We start from the raw sequence: 18,297 nt of genomic DNA, 5'->3' as shown, positions 1-18,297 counted from the left end.
GCTCCCCCCCCCGCCCCGGATCCTCTTTCCCTTCTCAAAAAGGAGCGAGGAGGGAGGGGGGGACACTTGGGGACATTGGGGGACACTTGGGGACAGACGGACAGTGGGGTCGGGCTGAGCCTCTGTCACTCCCCCGAGCGGGGTGGTGGCAGTGCCACCGTCCCGCTGCGGCCCTGGGAGGTGACACCGCGTCCGTCTGTCCCCTCCGCGTCCGTCTGTCCCCGCCGCGTCCGTCTGTCCCCGCCGTGTCCCCTCCCGCCGCCGGAAGGGGCTGGCGCTGTCGCCGTGTCCCCAAGGGGGTCGCCGGAGTCCTTGTGGCCCAGGGGCTGCGTCCGGGCCGGGGACGGGTGTGTCCGTCTGTCCCCGGGGTCTGTGTGTCTGTCCCCAGGGTCTGTGTGTCCCCAGGGTCCGTCTGTGTGTCCCCAGGGTCCGTCTGTGTGTCCCCAAGGTCTGTCCGTCTGTCCCCAGGGTCTGTCTTTCTGTCCCCACGGTGTCTCAGTCCCCTGGCTGTGTCCCTTCCTGTGTCTGTGTGTCCTCGTGTCCGTGTGTCCATCCCTCTGTCCTTGTGTCCATATCCGTGTCCCCGTGTCCCTCTGTCCCCCTGTCCCCTGTCCATCCGTCCCCTGTCCCTCTGTGCGTCCCTGTCCCTGTCCCGTGTCCCTCTGTCCCCCTCTCCCTCTGTCCCGTCTCTCTGTCCGTCCCTGTCCCGTGTCCATCTGTCCCCCTGTCCCTCTGTCCGTCTGTCCCTGTCCCCATGTCCCCTCTGTGGCTCCTGGCTCTGCTGGCCCTGACACCGGGGGTCCCGGGGGGTCCCGAGGTTTGTCCCGGTGTCAGTCCCGGTGCCCATCCCGATTGTCCCGCTGTCTGTCCCAATTGTCCCGCTGTCTGTCCCCGTTGTCCCGGTGTCTGTCCCGGTCCGGCGCTGCCGCTGCCGGTCCCGGACGGGCTCAGCCGCCTCCGCCCGGTGCCCCCCGGGACCCTCCCGGAGCTGCTCCGGCGCTTCCCGGTGCTGGCGCTGCTGCGGAGCCCCGGGGGCAGCGGGCACCGGGCCCAGGAGCTGCGGGCGCTCGAGGTGCGAACCGGGAGGGACAGCGGGGGTGGCACTGAGGGGACACCAGGGGTGGCACTGAGGGGACACCAGGGTGGCACTGAGGGGACACGAGGGGTGGCACTGAGGGGACAGCGGGGGTGGCACTGAGGGGACACCGAGCTGTTTCCGGTGCTGGCGTTGTCCTGGGGACACCGGGAGGAGCTTGGAGGGACTGGGCAAATATCGGGGACACTGAGAGACAGTGGGGACACCGGGGGGACACTGGGGACAATGAGAGGCACTGGGGGACATTGAGGGGGCACTGGGAGGGAACTGGGAGCACTGGGGACACTGAGAGGACATTGGGGGACACTGAGGGGACACTGGGGGACAGTGGGGCACACTGAGAGGCACTAGGAGCACTGGGAGGGAACTGGGAACACTGGGGACACTGGGGACACTGAGAGGACATTGGGGGGGGGCACTGGGGACACTGGGAGGACACTGGGGGGGCACTGGGGACACTGGGAGGACACTGGGGGACACTGGGAGCACTGAGGACACTGGGAGGACATTGGAGGGACACTGGGAGCACTGGGGACACTGTGGGACTCTAGAGGACGCTGAGGGGACACTGGGGGACACTGAGAGGCACTGAGAGCCCTGGGAGGGAACTGGGAGCACTGGGGACACTGGGAGGACATTGGGGGACACTGGAGGGACACTCGGGGACACGGGGGATATCGGAGACACTGGGGACACTGGGGACATTGGGAGGGCACTGGGGACACTGAGGGCACTGGGAGGACACTGGGGAGGTACTGGGGGACACTGGGGGACACTGAGAGGCACTGAGGACATTGGGAGGACATTGGGGGACACTGGGGGGATATCAGGGACACTGGAGACACTGGGGGTAGTGAGGGACACTGGGGGAATATTGGGGACACTGGGGCACCCTGGGGGTTACTGGGGACACTGGGGACACTGGGGACACTGAGGGGACACTGGGGGACACTGAGGGGACACTGAGGGGACACTGAGGGGACACTGCGGGTCCCACAGGGAGGGTGGCAGGTCCCCATCCGTGTCCCCTCCCCCCAGCTGGTGGCGCAGGCTCTGGAGCCCCGCGGGGTCGGGTTCGGGATCGTGGACACGGACACGGAGCCGGAGCTGGCCCGGGAGTGGGGTACGGGGACACCCAGGGACACCCCGAGACCCCCAGGGACACCCAGGGACCCCCGAGACCCCCTGGGCTGGGACCCCACGGGAACCCCAAATGGGCCCAGGGATCCCCTGGGACCCCCCAAACGGGCACAGGGACACCCCCAGTGACACCTGGGTCACCCCACGGTGGGCACAGGGACCCCCAAATGGGACCCAGGGACCCCCAGACTGTGCCCAGGCACCCCATGAGACCCCCAAACCAGACCCAGGGACCCCCAAACCAGGTCCAGGGGTCTCATGGGACTCCCAAACCAGACCCAGGGACCCCCAGACCGTGCCCAGGCACCCCATGAGACCCCCAAACCAGACCCAGAGACCCCCAAATCTCACCCAGGAGCCTCGTGGAACCCCCAGACTGAGCCCAGGGACCTCTAAGCCAGACCCAGGGACCCCCAAACCAGGTCCAGGGGCCTCATGGGACCCCCCAAACCAGACCCAGGAACACCCTGACTGGACCCAGGGACCCCCAAACCAGGCCCAGAGACCCTCAAGCTGTACCCAGGAACCTCATGGGACCCCCCAAACCAGGCCCAGGAACACCATGGGATCCCGAAATCGGGTTCAGGGACCCCCAAACCGCACCCACCCACCCCCCCATTGTGTCCCCACGCCCCCCCGGTGTCCCCAGGGCTGGCGGGCCGCTGGCGCCTGGCGCTGCTGAGGGGACACTCGGTGACAGAGTACCCGGGGGAGCTGGCGGTGCCAGCGCTGCTGCGCTTCCTGAGCCAGGTGAGACCCCCCCAAAACCCCCAGAGCCACCCCCAGACCCCGGGGACAGCCCAGAGCCCCCCTTGAATTCCAGGGGACCCCTCCCCAGGCACTGCCCCAGCAGCTCCGGGACTTTGGGGACATCGAGGAGGAGCCCGAAGGCACCGGGGACTGCTGGGGACAGCGCAGGGTGTGTGGGGACACCCGGGTGTCACTGTCACACCTGGGTGTCACCTGTGTCACCTGGGTGTCCCAATTCCCAATCCTCAATCCCATTCCCTGCTCCCCAATCCCCCAATTCTCCATCCCCCATTTCCCGTTCCCAGTTCCCATCCATCCAATCCCCAATCCATTCCCAATCCCATTCCATCCATCCCAATTCCCAATCCCCTTTCCATTCCAGTTCCCAGTTCCCAGTTCCCATTCCCAGTTCCCCCATTCCCAGTTCCCATTCCCTGTTCCCGGTCCACCATTCCCAATTCCCCAAATCCTCATTCCCAGTTCCCAATCCCCAGTTCCCCATTCCCATTCCCAGTTCCCATTCCCAGTCCCAATCCCAGTCACAGTTCCCCAATGCCAATTCCCAATTCCCAGTTCCCATTCCACCAGTTCCCACGTTCCCATTCCCAGTTCCCCATTCCCATATCCCAGTTCCCCATTCCCATCCAGTTCCCCAATCCCCACCCCAATTCCCAATCCATTCCCATTCCGCCCAGTTCCCATTCCCATGTCCCATCCCATCCAGTTCCCAATCCCCATCTCATCCCATCCAGTCCCACCATCCCAATCCATCCCAATCCCCCATCCCCAATCCCATTTCCAGTTCCCAGTTCCCAATTCCAGTTCCCTGTCTCGAATCCCCCAATCCCAGTTCCCCATCCCCCAGTCCCCAATCCCAATTCCCTGTTCCCGAATCCCAATCCCCTCATCCAAATCCCATTACCAGTCCCCAGTTCCCCATTCCCAATCCCCCAGTTCCCATTCCCCTTTCCAAATTCTCCCAGTTTCCTCCATCCCCCCTCAGCCTTCCAGTCCTTCATCATCACCCGGCGCTTCCACCCCTCCCTCCTCTTCCTCGCCACATTCAACCCCCAGGTGAGTCCAGGGGGTGCTGGAGGGGCTGAGTGACCCCTGGGATCACCTGGGACCCCCCAAAATCCCCAAATTCCCCCAAAAATCTCCTCAAAAATCCCCGAAAATTCCCCGTTTCAGGCAGCCCTGGGGCTGGGCCTGGAGCGGCCCCGGAGCTTTGGGGGGGCCCTGGAGACCCCACCCCAAGGGACCCCTCCCCAAAGTGGGGGGCACGGAGTGGGGGGCGCAGGGAAACAGGCAGGGGGTTGCCATGGGAACGGGATGCTGAGAGGAGGAGCGGTTGCCATGGGGATGTGGTTGCCATGGGGATGTGGTTGCCATGGGGACAGGTTGCCATGAGAAGAGGTCACTATGGGGTGGTGGTTGCTATGGGGACGTGGTTACTATGGGATGTGGTTACTATGGGGATGTGGTTGCTATAGGAATAAGTTGCCATGGGGACATGGTTGCTGTGAGAGAAGGTCACTATGGGGTGGTGGTTGCTATGGGGACATGGTTGCCATGGGGATGGTTGCCACAGGAATACGTTGCCATGGCAAGATGGTTGCCATGGGGATCCAGTTGCCATGGCGATGTGGGTGCCCTGGGAGATGGTTGCCATGGGAACAAGTTGCCATGGGGATGTGGTTGCTATGGGGATCCGGTTGCCCTGGGAGATGATTGCCACGGGTCATGGTTGCCATGGGGCTCTGGTTGCCATGGCAAGATGGTTGCCATGGGGACAGGTTGCCACAGGCAATGGTTGCCATGGGGATGTGGTTGCCCTGGGATGTGGTTGCCATGGGGATGAAGTTGCCATGGGGATCCGGTTGCCACGGGCAATGGTTGCCATGGGGATGTGGTTGCCATGGAAACAGCCGATTCTCACCCCCACCCCATCTCGCCCCTCTCCTTTTCCCACGGCAGCCTCGGGGGTCCCCCCCGCCGGTCTGGGGGGGCTGCTCTGCCCCGGGGGGGTCCCGGGGAGGGGTCGGGGGTCCCGGGGAGGGGTCGGGGGCTCTATCGGGCCCCCCCCGCGCCGGGCAGGGTTAAAGCCCCGGGTGCTGCCGGGAGATTCCCGCCTTTAATCCCCCCCGGATCATCCCCCCCCCGCCGCGGCCTCAATCCCGGTGACAGCGGGACCCCCCAGCCCCCCCCCCAGGGCGGTGACACCCGGGGGGTCCTGAGGGGGGAGGGGGCTCATCCCCAGCACCCCCTCCCCATTCCCGCCTGCTCTGCCCCCTCCCCAATCTGAGCCCCCCTCAAGCAGCACTCGGGGAAGGGGTGTTGGGGGCGGGGGGGCAGCGTCTGGGGGGGTGAAATTTGGGGGTGCCCTCACCCTCCCCAAACCCCCCCAGGGCCCCTCTGCGGCAACTCAGAGCTCAGAGCACGGCCGGGAGCTGGGTGAGTGCGGGGGGGTCCCGCCATCCCCCCCCCAGTGACCCCCAAACCTCGGGGACACTCGGGGGACACTCGGGGACCCCCCCACGTCACCGTGACCCCCCCAGGAGGACGCCCTGCATGGGACCCCCATCGTGGCCTTCGCCGTGGGGGACGATCCTGGTGAGGAGGGGCGGGAAGGGAATTTGGGGGGAGTCCGGAGGGGGGTCCAGCCCCCCCTGACCCTCCCCTGTGCCCCCCAGATGGGTTCGAGTTCGTGGAGACCCTCAGGGAGGTGGCCCAGGACAGGAGGGAGCAGCCCGACTTCAGCATCCTCTGGATCGACCCCGGAGATTTCCCGGGGGTAACGGGGAAGGGGAGACCCCCACAGCCCCCCGGGGGTCCCGACCCCTCTGTCCCCTCTGTCCCCTCCCCTGGGACAGGCCCTGACCCCTCTGTCCCCTCTGTCCCCAGCTCGTCCCTATTTGGGAGGACACCTTCGACATCGACCTGTCCCGGCCACAGCTGGGAGTGGTCAATGGCACCGACTTAGTGAGTGTCACCTCTGTGTCACCCCTGTGTCACCTCTGTGTCACCCCGATGTCACCCCCATGGTCAATGGCACCAATCCCGTGAGTGACACTTTAGTGTCACCCCAATGTCACCCCTGTGTCACCCCCATGGTCAATGACACATGAATGTCACCCTAATGTCACCCCCATGTCCCCCTGTGGTCAATGGCACCAACCCTGTGAGTGTCACCTCTGTGTCACCTCTGTGTCACTCCAATGTCACCCCCATGGTCAATGACACCAGTCCCGTGAGTGTCACTTTAGTGTCACCCCAATGTCACCCCAGGGTCACCCCTGTGGTCAATGGCACCGGCCCCCTGAGTGTCACCCCTGTGTCACCCCCATGGTCAATGACACATGAGTGTCACCCCAATGTCACCCTCGTGTCACCCCTGTGGTCAATGGCACCAACCCTGTGAGTGTCACCTCAGTGTCACCCCAATGTCACCCCAAAATCATCCCTGTATCCCCCTGTGGTCAATGGCACCGACCCCATGAGTGTCACCCCTACAGTGTCCCCTACAGCTGGTGTCACCCCAATATCACCCCAGTGTCACTCCTGTGGTCAACATCACTGACCACGTGAGTGTCACTCCTCCATGGTGTCCCCCAAGCCCTCTGTCACCTCAATGTCACCCCCCTGTCACCCCCATGGCCAATGGCACTGACCATGTGAGTGTCACCCTCCCACCATGTCATCCACACTCTGTGTCACCTCAAGGTCACACCCATGTCACCCCCGTGTCACCCCTGTGGTCAATGGCACCAACCCCATGAGTGTCACCTCAGTATCACCCCATTGTCACCCCCGTGTCACCCCAATGCTCAATGGCACTGACCCCATGAGTGTCACCTCCCCAGTGTCCCCACGTGTCCCTTCTGTCCCCCCGTGTCCCCAGGCCAGCAGCGTGTGGCTGGACATGGAGGATGAGGAGGATCTGCCGGGACCTGAGGAGGTCCTGGAGTGGCTCCAGGAGGTGCTGGAGGGGGACACCAGGGATGGTGAGGATGAAGAGGATGACGACGATGATGACGATGAAGATTATGACGATCATGATGATGAAGATGAAGACGATGAAGAAGATGAAGATGATGATGATGAAGTTGATGCTGACTGACAACAATGACAACAATGATGATGGTGACAATGATGATGAAGATGACAGCATTGACAATGATGGCAATGATGATGATGATGATGAAGTTGATGATGCTGACTGACAACGACAATGACAACAATGATGAAGATGACAGCAATGACGGTGATGACAATGACGATGTTGATGACAATGACAACAACTGACAATGATGATGATGATGACAATAATTAACAATGATGACAATGACAATGATGATGACAATGATGATGATGATGACTGAGAACGACAACGATGATGACAAAGATGGTGACAATGACAACAACAATGACAATGACGACGACAATGACGATGATGATGACATTGATGATGACGACGATGATGATGATGATGATGATATGGATGATGATGGTGACAATGACAATCATGATAATGATGAAAACAGTGACAATGATGATGATGATGATGATGATGATGATGATGATGATGATGATGATGATGATGATGACGATGATGATGATGATGAGGATGATGATGGTGACAATGACAATCATGATAATGATGAAAACAGTGACAATGATGATGATGATGATGACGATGATGGTGATGATGATGGTGATGATGATGATGATGATGATGATGATGATGATGACCAGACCATATCCCCAGAGGACCAGGCAGTGTCCCCAGGGAAAGGGAATCCCTGTGTGAGATCCCTGGATGGGATCCCTCAGACAAGGTTCCCATGGGAGATCCCAGTGAGAGATCCCAGTGCCAGATCCCAGTATGGGATCCCTGTTCCCGATCCCAGTACCAGATCCCAGTGCCAGATCACAGTGTAGCATCCCTGCTCCAGATCCCAGTTCAGAATCCCATTACCAGATCCCAGTATGGGATACCAACTGCAGATCTCTAAAGCAGATCCCAGTTTGGAATCCCAATATGGGATCCCATTAATAGATCCCAATACTACATCTCAGTATGGGATCCCAATACCAGCTCCCAGTACCAGATCCCAGAGTGGGATCCCATTATTAGATTCCAGTATGGGATCCCTGCTCCAGATCCCAGTATGGAATCCCATTACCAGATCCCAGTGCCAGATCCCAATGCCAGATCCCACTTTAGAATCCCAGTGTGAGATCCCATTAGTTGATGCCACTGCCAGATCCCAGTATGGAATCTGAGCTGCAGATCCCAATACCTGATCCCAGATCCCAGACTGGGGTCCCTGCTCCAGATCCCAGGATGGGATCCCATTACCAGACCCCAATACCAGACCCTGGTACCAGATCCCAGTATGAGATCCCTGCTCCACATCCCATTAGCAGATCCCAGTATGGGATCCCATTAGTAGATCCCATTACCAGATCCCTGCTCCAGATCCCAGGATGGGATCCCACTACCAGACCCCAATATCAGATCCCCGTATGGGATCCCTGCTCCACATCCCAGTTTGGAATCCCAGTATGGGATCCCAGGGTGGATCCCTGCTCCCGCTCCCCTCCCGGGGCCCGGTGTGACACTGTCCCCCTTGTCCCCCCCCTTGTCCCCCTCTGTCCCCCCCATCCCGGCCGGTGACACCGCGGGGACCCCAAATCTCGCCCCCGGGGGACCCTGGGCAGTGGGGGGAGGGCGGGGCGGCTCCTCCCGCCTGACCCCGCCCCTCCAAGCCCCTCCCCCTAGGACCCCGCCCCGTTAAGCCCCGCCCACCCCCTCTCCCAGCGGCGGCACCGAGAGCCCGAGCGGCGGCACCGGCACCGGCACCGGCAGCGACCGCGGCCGGTAAGTGCGGGCAGGGAGGGGGGCACCGGAGCCACCGAGCTACCCCCGGCCCCACCGGCGGCCCCGCGGCCGCACCGGCACCGGATGGACCCCGCGGCCGCCGCCTCCATCCGCTCCCGGCGCCGCTCCCGGGGCCGCTCCCGGTTCCGCTCCCGGTTCCGTTCCCGGTGCTCTCCAGCGGCCCCGGTCCGCGATGCTGCCCCCCCCCGTTCTATGTGACCCCCCCGCCCCACCGAGCATCCCCCGCGCTCCGTGATGCCCCCGCGGCGGGCAGGAAGGGGTTAACGGTGCCGAGGGTCCCGGTCGGGCTCTCCGGGTTCCCCCCCGTTCTGCCCCGGTGCCCCCCATCCCCCCCCTTTCACTTCCCGTTTCGCTGCCGGGGGGGCTCGAACCCGTGACACGATGGGGGGGGACACTCGGTGGCTCTCGGGGCCCACGCGGGACGCGGGACCCGCCACCCCCCCCCTCCGTGTCGCCGTGTCGCTGTCCCCGCCACCCCCCGTGTCCCGGTCCCGGTCCCGTCCCCATCCCGGTCCCGCTTCCCATCCCGTCCCCACGCGGGACACGGGGCCCTTTCCTCCCCCCCGCCCCACCCGTGCCCCCCCCGCGCTGTCCCCGCGCGCTCCCGGTCCCGTCCCGTGCCCGCGGTGCCGCCCAGTGCTCCCAGTGCTCCCAGTACCGCCCGGTACCGCCCGGGACCGGCGTGAACCCCCCGGGACCCCCCAAAAACGCTTTTGGGGACATCACGGGTGGGCGCGGGGGGGGTCACGCGCCGCCAGCGGGGCCAAACTGGGACCGAACTGGAACCGAACTGGGACCGAACTGGGACCGAACTGGGACCGAACTGGGCCGCGGGAGGCGCCGCTTCCGCATCCCCGCGCCGGGACCGGGCGGGGGCCCCGAAAGGGACCGGGACAGGAACGGGGGGGTGGGGGGGGGTCCCGGGACTCATCGCCCCCCCCACCCCACCCGTGCCCCGTCCCACGGAGCGGCCCCGCGTGGGGAAACTGAGGCACGAGTGTGGGGGGGGAAGGATCGCGCCCAGCTGTGCCCCAGCTGTGCCCCAGATGTGCCCGGGGATGCTGCGGCCGCCGGGCAGGGCGGGACCCCCGCGACACGCGTGGGACCCTCAGGACACCGGGGCGGGACAGGAGGGGGGCAGTGGGGCAGGGCGGGGCCGCGGGGGAGGCACAGCCGTGTCCGTGGGTCCGAGCCGTGTCCGTGGGTCCGGAGCATTGTTCGTGGGGCCGGGAGTGGACAGTGGGATAAGGGCCATGTCCGTGGGTCAGGGCCGTGTCCGTGGGTCCGAACGGTGTCCGTGGGGCCGGACAGTGGGGTCAGGGCCGTGTCCGTGGCTCCGGGCCGTGTCCGTGGGGCCGGACAGTGGGGTCAGGGCCATGTCTGTGGGTCCGGGGCCGTGTCCGTGTGTCTGTGGGGCCGGACAGTGGGGTCAGGGCCGTGTCCATGGGTCAGGGTCGTGTCCGTGTGTCCGAGCCGTGTCCGTGGGGCCGGACACTCGGATCAGGGCCGTGTCCGTGGGTCAGGGCCGTGTCCGTGGGTCCGGACAGTGGGGTCAGGGCCGTGTCCGTGTGTCCGTGACCGTGTCCGTGGGTCAGGGCCGTGTCCGTGTGTCCGTGTCCGTGTCCGTGGGTCAGGGCCGTGCCTCGCATTCCGTGGGGGGCCCGGGGGGGCCGGCGGCGGCCGCGCCGCTCCCCGAGGCACAAAGGGCCCCTTGTCCCCCACGCTGCGTGGGGGGGGCTCGTGGGGGACCCTCCCCCCGCCTCCCGCTCTCCCCACCCCCCCCCCAAAAACCCAAAAACACCCCGAGGGGGGGGTGGGCATGGGGAGGGGGGGCACTGATGGCATCGGCGCCCCCCAGACCCCCCCACGGGGGGCACAAAGGCCGGGGGGCTCCGTCCCACCCGTGTCGCGCCCCCCACAAACCGGGATTAACCCACCCGAGCCCCCCGGCCGCCCCACTGAATGGGGCCCAGCGGGGCCACGCCCCTCGTGAATATTCATGAGGCGCTTTGCATGAGAAACGTGAATGGGGCGGGGGGGGGGTCCCACGGTGTGGGGGGTGAAATACCCACGACCCCCCCCCATCGGTGCCATGGGGGGGCTCGGGGGGGTTCGGGCCGGGCCTGGGAACGCGGGAGGGGCGGGGGCGGCGGGGGGGGGTCCCGGTCCCCGCCCCCCCCCCCCCGGAAGGCCCCGTGTCCGGCCGGGGCTGAGTCATGGGCGGCCTTAAAGGGGCCGCGCACCGGACAGGGCGGGGGAGGGGCTGGGGGGGGATGGGGGAGGGTTTGTGCGTGGGGGGAGGGGCTGGGGGATGGGGGGGGGTTGGGTTTGTTATTGGAGAGGAGCGTGGGGGGGGCGCGGCTGTGCGTGGGGGGGGGCGTGGGGGGAGCGTCTGTTCATGGGGGGGGAGGGGCTGGGCTGTGGGGGGGGGGCGTGGGAAGGTGTCGGTGATGGGGGGGGGGGTCTCACGTGGGGGGGGTTGTTTACCGAGCGCTGTCACGAGTGGGGGGGGTTGGGGTGGGGGTTTTGGGGGGGGGGCGTTGTTTACGAGGAGTCACGAGTGGGGGGGAGGGGACACAGAGACGTGGCCGTGCCCCCCAACCCCCCCACAACGAGGGTCGGATCCCACCCCCCCCATGGGTGCGGGGGGGGGGAAGGGGCAGGCGGGTGATGCGTTGCCATGGTAACCGCATCCCTGCGTGGGTGGCGGCGTCGCCATGGCAACGGGGACCGGCGAGAGAGGGGGGACAGTGACCCCCCCCCCAAATAACACAGAGAGGGGGGAGCGGGGGGATTGGGGGTGAGTGTGCAAAGGGGGGGTGAGTGTGCAAAGGGGGGGTCAAAACTTGGGGTGAGTGTGAATTTGGGGGTCATTGTGAATTTGGGGTGAGTGTGCAAAGGGGGTGAGTGTGAATTTGGGGGTCAGTGGAAAGGGGGGCTGAGTGTGCAAAGGGGGGGTCAGATTGTGCAGGGGGGGCTGTGCAAGGGCAGGATGAGTGTGCAAGGGGGGGGTCAATGTAAAGCCATGGGGTGAGTGTGCAAAGGGGGGGTCACGATTCGGGATGAGTGTGCAGAAGTGGGGGGTCAGTGCGAATCAGGGGTGAGCGTGCAAGGGGGGGTCACTGAATTTGGGGTGAGTGTGTAAAAGAGGGGTCACTGTAAATTTGGGATAGGTGTGCAAAGGAGGGGTCACATTTCGGGGTGAGTGTGCAAAAGAGGGGGGTCAGTGTCCAGGGGTGTCACTGGGGATGAGCGTCCAGGGGATGAGTGTGCAACGGGGAGGCGCTGAATTTGGGGTGAGTGTGCAAAGGAGGGGTCAGTGCAAATTTGGGGCGAGTGTGCAAGCGGGGCTGAGTGTGCAAAGGGGGGTGGCAGTGTCCGGGGGTGTCCGTGCCAGCCCCCCCGCGCTGTTGGGGACCCGGAGCAGCCGCCTCGGTCCCCGCTCGGTCCCCGCTCGGTCGCTGTCACATCCCGTGAGCGTCACATGAGTCACGGCCGGGGGCTGGGCTGGCACCGGGGCTGAGCCGCGACAGCGGGGACAGGGCTGGGGACAGCGGTGACAGCAATGGATGAGGCTGGGGACAGTTGTGACACCAAGGACTGAGACTGGGGACAGTGGTGGCTGAGGCTGGGGACATTTGTGACACCAGGGATTGAGGCTGGGACATTGTGACACAAGAGACTGAGGTGGGGACAGCGGTGACAGCATGGATGAGGCTGGGGACAGTTGTGACACAAGGATGAGCGGCAGTGGCTGAGGCTGGGGACATTTGTGATTGAGCAGCTGAGCTTGGGGACACTGGTGACACCTGTGGATGAGCTGGGGACATCTATGACACAAGGGACTGAGGCTAGGGAACACTTGTGACACCATTGGATGAGGCTGGGACGTTGTGACACTGCTGGCTGAGGCTGGGACATTTGTGACACCAGGATGAGGCTGGGACTTGGTGACACCAAGAATGAGCTGGGGACAGTGGTGGCTGAGGCTGGGGACATTTGTGACACCAGGGATTGAGGCTGAGCACACTTGTGACACGTGTGGCTGAGGTTGGGGACAGTCATGACACTGATGGCTGAGGCTGGGGACATTTGTGACTTGAGCAGCTGAGGCTGGGGACAGTTGTGACACCAGTAGATGAGTCTGGGGACAACTGTGACACCTGTGGATGAGTCTGGGGACATCTGTGACACCAAGAACTGAGGCTGGGGACATTTGTGACTTGAGCAGCTGAGGCTGGGGACAGTTGTGACACCTGTGGCTGAGGCTGGGGACACTGGTGACACCAAGGATTGATGTTGGGGACACTGGTGACATCAGGGATTGAGGCTGGGGACACTGGTGACACTTGTGGCTGAGTCACCTGTCACATGTGGCACGTGTGGCTGAGAGCAGGAGCACTGTGTCCAACCAGCTCGTCCCATGTCATCCTGTCCCCAGGCAGTGTCCCCATGTCTGCACATCCCTGTGTCCTCTGTCCCTCATGTCACCCCTGTCCCCAGCCATGTCCCCCATGTCCCTCATGTCTCCTGTCCTTGTCCCAGCCACAGCATTGTCCTCCAAGTCCATGTCCCCTGTCCCATGCTGTCAAGCCTTTTGTCCCCATGTCCCTGTGTCCCCTAGCCAGTTCCATGTCCCAGTCCCTGTCCCCGTGTCCCCAGCCATGTCCCCATGTCTCTTTTGTCCCCAGCCATAGCCGAGTACCCAGTCTGCTGGAGGAGCTGGCCCAGCACGGCCATGTCCCCGTGTCCCTTTTCTCCCCATGTCCCTGTGTCCCCAGCCATGTCCCCATGTCTCTTTTGTCCCCATGTCCCTGATGTCCCTGTGTCCTCAATGTCCCCAGCCATGGCCGAGTACTGCAGTCTGCTGGAGGAGCTGGCCCATAACAGCCATGTCCCCATGTCCCTGTGTCCCCAGCCATGTCCCCATGTCCCTTTTGTCCCCAGCAATGGCCGAGTACCGCAGTCTGCTGGAGGAGCTGGCCCAGCACGGCCATGTCCCCGTGTCCCTGTGTCCCTTTTGTCCCCATGTCCCTTTTGTCCCCAGCCATGGCCGAGTACCGCAGTCTGCTGGAGGAGCTGGCCCAGAACATCACGGCTGAGGACCTGGAGCAGCTCAAGTCTGCGTGTCGCGAGGACATCCCCAGCGGGGAGGGTGACGCCATCGCCACCGGCCACCACTGGTTCGCCTTCCTGGAGCGCCACAGCAAGCTGGACCGAGGTGTGACACCCGTGCCACCGCCGGCACTGTCCCCTCCCCGCGCCCCGGGGCTGCTCCTGCCCTGGGATGGTCCCACCCTGATCCCCTGAGCCCTGGCCCTGTCCCTGTCCCCGTCCCCATCACCTGAGCCTTGTCCCTGTCCCCGTCCAGATCCTGTCCCCATCCCATCCTTGCCCTCTCCCCATCCCCGTCCCCATCCTGTCCCTCCCATGTCCCCTCCTTGTCCCCATCCCTGTCCCTTCTCCCCGTCCCCTCCTTGTCCCCAACCCTGTCCCTCCATCCCCCTCCTAGTTCCCATCCCTGTCCCCATGTCCTCTGTCCCCATCCCTGTCCCCATCCTGTCCCTCCCCTGTCCTCTGTCCCCCTGCTTGTCCCTATCTCCATCCCTGTCCCCTTCTTGTCCTCATTTCTGTCTGTCCCTGTCCCCTCTTGTCCCCATCCTGTCTCCCGCTCCTCCTTGTCCCCATCCCTGTCCCCTCCTTATCCCTATCCCCTTCCCATCCTTGTCCCACTCCCATCCTTGTCGTCTCCCCGTCCCTGTCCCCTCCCCTGTCCCCTCATGCCCCACCCTGTCCCATCCCTGTCCCCATCCCTGTTCTCTCTCCTTGTCCCATCCTTGTCCCCATCCCTGTCCCCTCCTGTCCCCGTCCCTGAACTTCCCATCCCTCCTTGTCCCCATCCTGTCTCTCCTTGTCCCCATGTCCTGTCCCTCCGTCCCTCCTTGTCCCATCGCGTGACCCCTCCTTGTCCCCATCCCTGTCTCTCTCCTGTCCCCATCCTGTCCCTCCTTGTCCCCTCCTTGTCCCCATCCCTGTCCCTCCTTGTCCCCACCCTGTCCCCTCCTTGTCCCCATCGCTGTCCCCTCCTTGTCCCCATCCCTGTCCCCTCCTTGTCCCCATCGCTGTCCCCATCCTTGTCCCCATCCTGTCCCCTCCTTGTCCCCATCGCTGTCCCCTCCTTGTCCCCACCCTGTCCCTCCCTGTCCCCTCCCCGCGCCCTCCGGGCCCCCGCGGCCGCAGCAGCGCGGGTGGCCCGAGCCCAGCACGTGTCCCGTGTGTGTCCCGTGTGTGTCCCCGCGCTGTCCCCGCGCTGTCCCCGTGTCACAGACAACCTGTCCTACATCGAGCACATCTTCGAGATCTCGCGCCGGCCGGACCTGCTGACCAAGGTGGTGCAGTACCGCACGCAGGTGCTCAAGATCTCCGAGGAGGACGAGGTGGACACCAAGCTCACCCGCATCCCCAGCGCCAAGAAGTACAAGGGTGAGAGGGGACGGGGACACGGGGACAGGCAGGGATGTCACCCAGGGACAGGCGGGGACGGGGACAGGGACACAAGGGGATGTCACCCAGGGACAGGAACACAACGGGATGTCACCCAGAGACAGGCGGGGATGGGGACGGGGACACAAGGGGATGTCACCCAGGGACAGGGACACCAAGGGGATGTCACCCAGGACAGGCGAGAATGGGGACAGGGACACAAGGGGATGTCACCCAGGGACAGGCGGGGATGGGGACAGTGACAGGGACAGCAGGGACGGGGACAGCCGGGGATGTCACCCAGGGACAGCCGGGGACAGGGACACAAGGGGATGTCACCCAGGGACAGGAGAGGATGGGGACGGGACAGGCAGGACAGGGAATGATTGGGATGGGGACTCAGGGACAGGGACAGATGGGGACAGGGACGGGCGGGGATGTCACCAGGGACAGGCAGGGACGGGATGGGGACAGGACGGGGGGATGTCACCCAGGGACAGGCGGGGATGGGGAGAGCGGGGACAGGGATGGGGACAGCCGGGATGGGGACAGGGACAAGGACAGGCAGGGATGGGGACACCCAGGGACAGCCGGGGACGGGGACAGCTGGGGACGGGGACAGCCAGGCACTCCCAGAGCCAGGAACTGTCATTGTCCCCAAGCAGGGACAGCGACCCCTCCCCAATTACCCCAGGGCTGGGACAGGGACCCCCAAGGCGGGAAAAAAAAAAAACCCGGAAAGTTTGGGGACCCCCGGGCAGGGTTGGGGACCCCCAGGGAGGGTTGGGGACCCCCCCCCAATTATCCCAAAGCTGTGCCAGGGACCCCCAAGGGAAGAAAAGACCCCCTAGGAAAGGTTGGGGACACCTGGGCAGGTTTGGGGACCCCAGGGAGAGTTGGGGACCCCGGGCTGGTTTGGGTCCCCGGGCTGGTTTAGGGGCCCCCAAGGAAGGGCTGGGACACCAGGAAGGGTTGGGGACCACCAGAAGAATTGGGGACCCCCAGGAGTGGTTGGGGACCCCCGAGCTGGTTTGGGACCCCCCCAAAGAAAGGGCTGGGGACATCCAGAAAGGTGGGACCCCAGAAATTTGGGACCCCCAGGGAGAGTTGGGGACCCCGGGCTGGTTTGGGGACCCCCGGCAGGTTTGGGGACATCCAGAAAGGTTGGGGACCCCCCCAATTATCCCAAAGCGGGACAGGGACCCCAAGGGGCATAAAGGGACCCCCCAGGGAAAGGGTGGGACCCCCAGGAGAGTTGGGGACCCCCAGGGAGAGTTGGGACCCCGGCTGGTTTGGGGACATCCAGAAAGGGTTGGGGAACCCCCCCCCTCCATTATCCCAAAGCTGTGTCAGGGATAAAAGACCCCCCCCAAGAGGGGTTGGGGACCCCCGGGCAGATTTGGGGACCCCCAGGAGGGGTTGGGGACCCTCTGTGGGGAGGGGGCGACACCCCCAGCCCCCCCCCTGACCCCCCCTGTGTCGCCCCCTCCCCAGACATCATCCGGCAGCCCTCGGAGGAGGAGATCATCAAACTGGCCCCCCCCCCGAAAAAGGCCTGAGCGGCTCCAGGACCCCCCCCCGCCCCCCCCCCAGAGCCCCCTCCCCACTCTGCACCCCTGGGGGGGGGGAGGGGCTGAACCCCCCCCCACCCCTCTCAAAATGGGGGAGGGGGGGAATTGGGGTGGGGGGGGGTGAAATTCCCATGGGACCCCCACCCCAAAAAAGGCCTCGATTTGAGGGGGGGGGAAGGAGGGATGGGGACCCCCCCTCATTGTGGGTAAGTTGAGGGGGGGGCATAAAAATGGGACCACCCCCCCAAAAAATTCCAATTTAGGGGGGTTAAAATTATTGGGACCCCCCCCCATTGGGGTCACAGGGAACCCCCAACCCAATTTAGGGGGGTTAAAATTATTGGGACCCCCCCACATTAAATTTTGGGGTCACAGGGACCACCCAATGCCAATTTAGGGGGTTAAAATTATTGGGACCCCCCCCATTGGGGTCACAGGGAACCCCCAACCCAATTTAGGGGGGTTAAAATTATTGGGACCCCCCCCAATTAAATTTTGGGGTCACAGGGACCACCCAATCCCAATTGGGGGGGTTAAAATTATTAGGACCCCCCCCCAATTAAATTTTGGGGTCACAGGGACAACCCAATGCAATTTGGGGGGGTTAAAATTATTGGGACCCCCCCCAATTAAATTTTGGGGTCACAGGGACCACCCAATCCCAATTGGGGGGGTTAAAATTATTAGGACCCCCCCCAATTAAATTTTGGGGTCACAGGGACAACCCAATGCAATTTGGGGGGTTAAAATTATGGACCCCCAATTAAATTTTGGGGTCACAGGGACCACCCAATGCAATTTGGGGGGGGGACTGGGACCCCCCCCCAATTAAATTTTGGGGTCCCCTAATTTGAGGGGGGGTCTGTGATAGAGACTGAGATCCCCCCCACCCAATTTTAGGGGTCACAGACATTGGGAACGCCCCCACCCCAATTTTGGGGGGTCACAGACATTGGGATGCCCCCACCCCAATTTTGGGGGGTCACAAGCACCGGGACCCCCCCAAATTTTGGGGGGGGGGCACAGGAGGGCAGGGGGAGGTCGGGAGGGCGCCGAGGTCGGGGCTGATTTTGGGGGGGGGTCTTGGACTCCCCCAGGAAGGACAAGGAGGGGACAAGGAGGTGACAAAAGGGATGGGGGACAGTGAGAGGTGACCCCCCAAAAATTGGGGGAAAAAATCCCAAAATCGGAGGAAAAAACCCCAAATTTTCCCCTTTTTTATTTTTGGGGGGGGGGGCAGCAAAATGTGACCCCCAAATTGAGGAACCCCCCTAAAAATCCCATTTTTAGGAAGTGGTGACCCCTCAAAATTGTGGGGGAAAAACCCCAAAATTGGGGAAAAAACCCAAAAT

General features: G+C 63.7%; 2 protein-coding genes across 2 annotated transcripts; both read left to right on the top strand.

The window, feature by feature from the left end:
* Positions 1-103: 103 nt before the first annotated feature.
* CASQ1 (calsequestrin 1) lies at positions 104-7,106 on the top strand. The gene is made up of 10 exons (XM_064732476.1): positions 104-1,072; positions 2,135-2,219; positions 2,886-2,986; positions 3,075-3,155; positions 3,990-4,060; positions 5,395-5,440; positions 5,545-5,599; positions 5,680-5,780; positions 5,891-5,968; positions 6,888-7,106. Exons 1-10 carry the CDS (start codon positions 755-757, stop codon positions 7,104-7,106), a joined length of 1,155 nt encoding a protein of 384 aa, XP_064588546.1. The 5' UTR covers positions 104-754.
* Positions 7,107-8,780: 1,674 nt separating this feature from the next.
* On the top strand, positions 8,781-17,670 carry PEA15 (proliferation and apoptosis adaptor protein 15). The gene is made up of 4 exons (XM_064732395.1): positions 8,781-8,870; positions 13,939-14,112; positions 15,219-15,374; positions 16,869-17,670. Exons 2-4 carry the CDS (start codon positions 13,941-13,943, stop codon positions 16,931-16,933), a joined length of 393 nt encoding a protein of 130 aa, XP_064588465.1. The 5' UTR covers positions 8,781-8,870; positions 13,939-13,940; the 3' UTR covers positions 16,934-17,670.
* Positions 17,671-18,297: the final 627 nt, after the last annotated feature.

The sequence above is a fragment of the Zonotrichia leucophrys genome, chromosome 25 (genome assembly GCF_028769735.1).
Source record: "Zonotrichia leucophrys gambelii isolate GWCS_2022_RI chromosome 25, RI_Zleu_2.0, whole genome shotgun sequence".
Taxonomy (NCBI): Eukaryota; Metazoa; Chordata; class Aves; order Passeriformes; family Passerellidae; genus Zonotrichia; species Zonotrichia leucophrys.
Note: the sequence above shows the minus strand (reverse complement) of the source record. Positions and strands in the feature narration are given on the sequence as shown.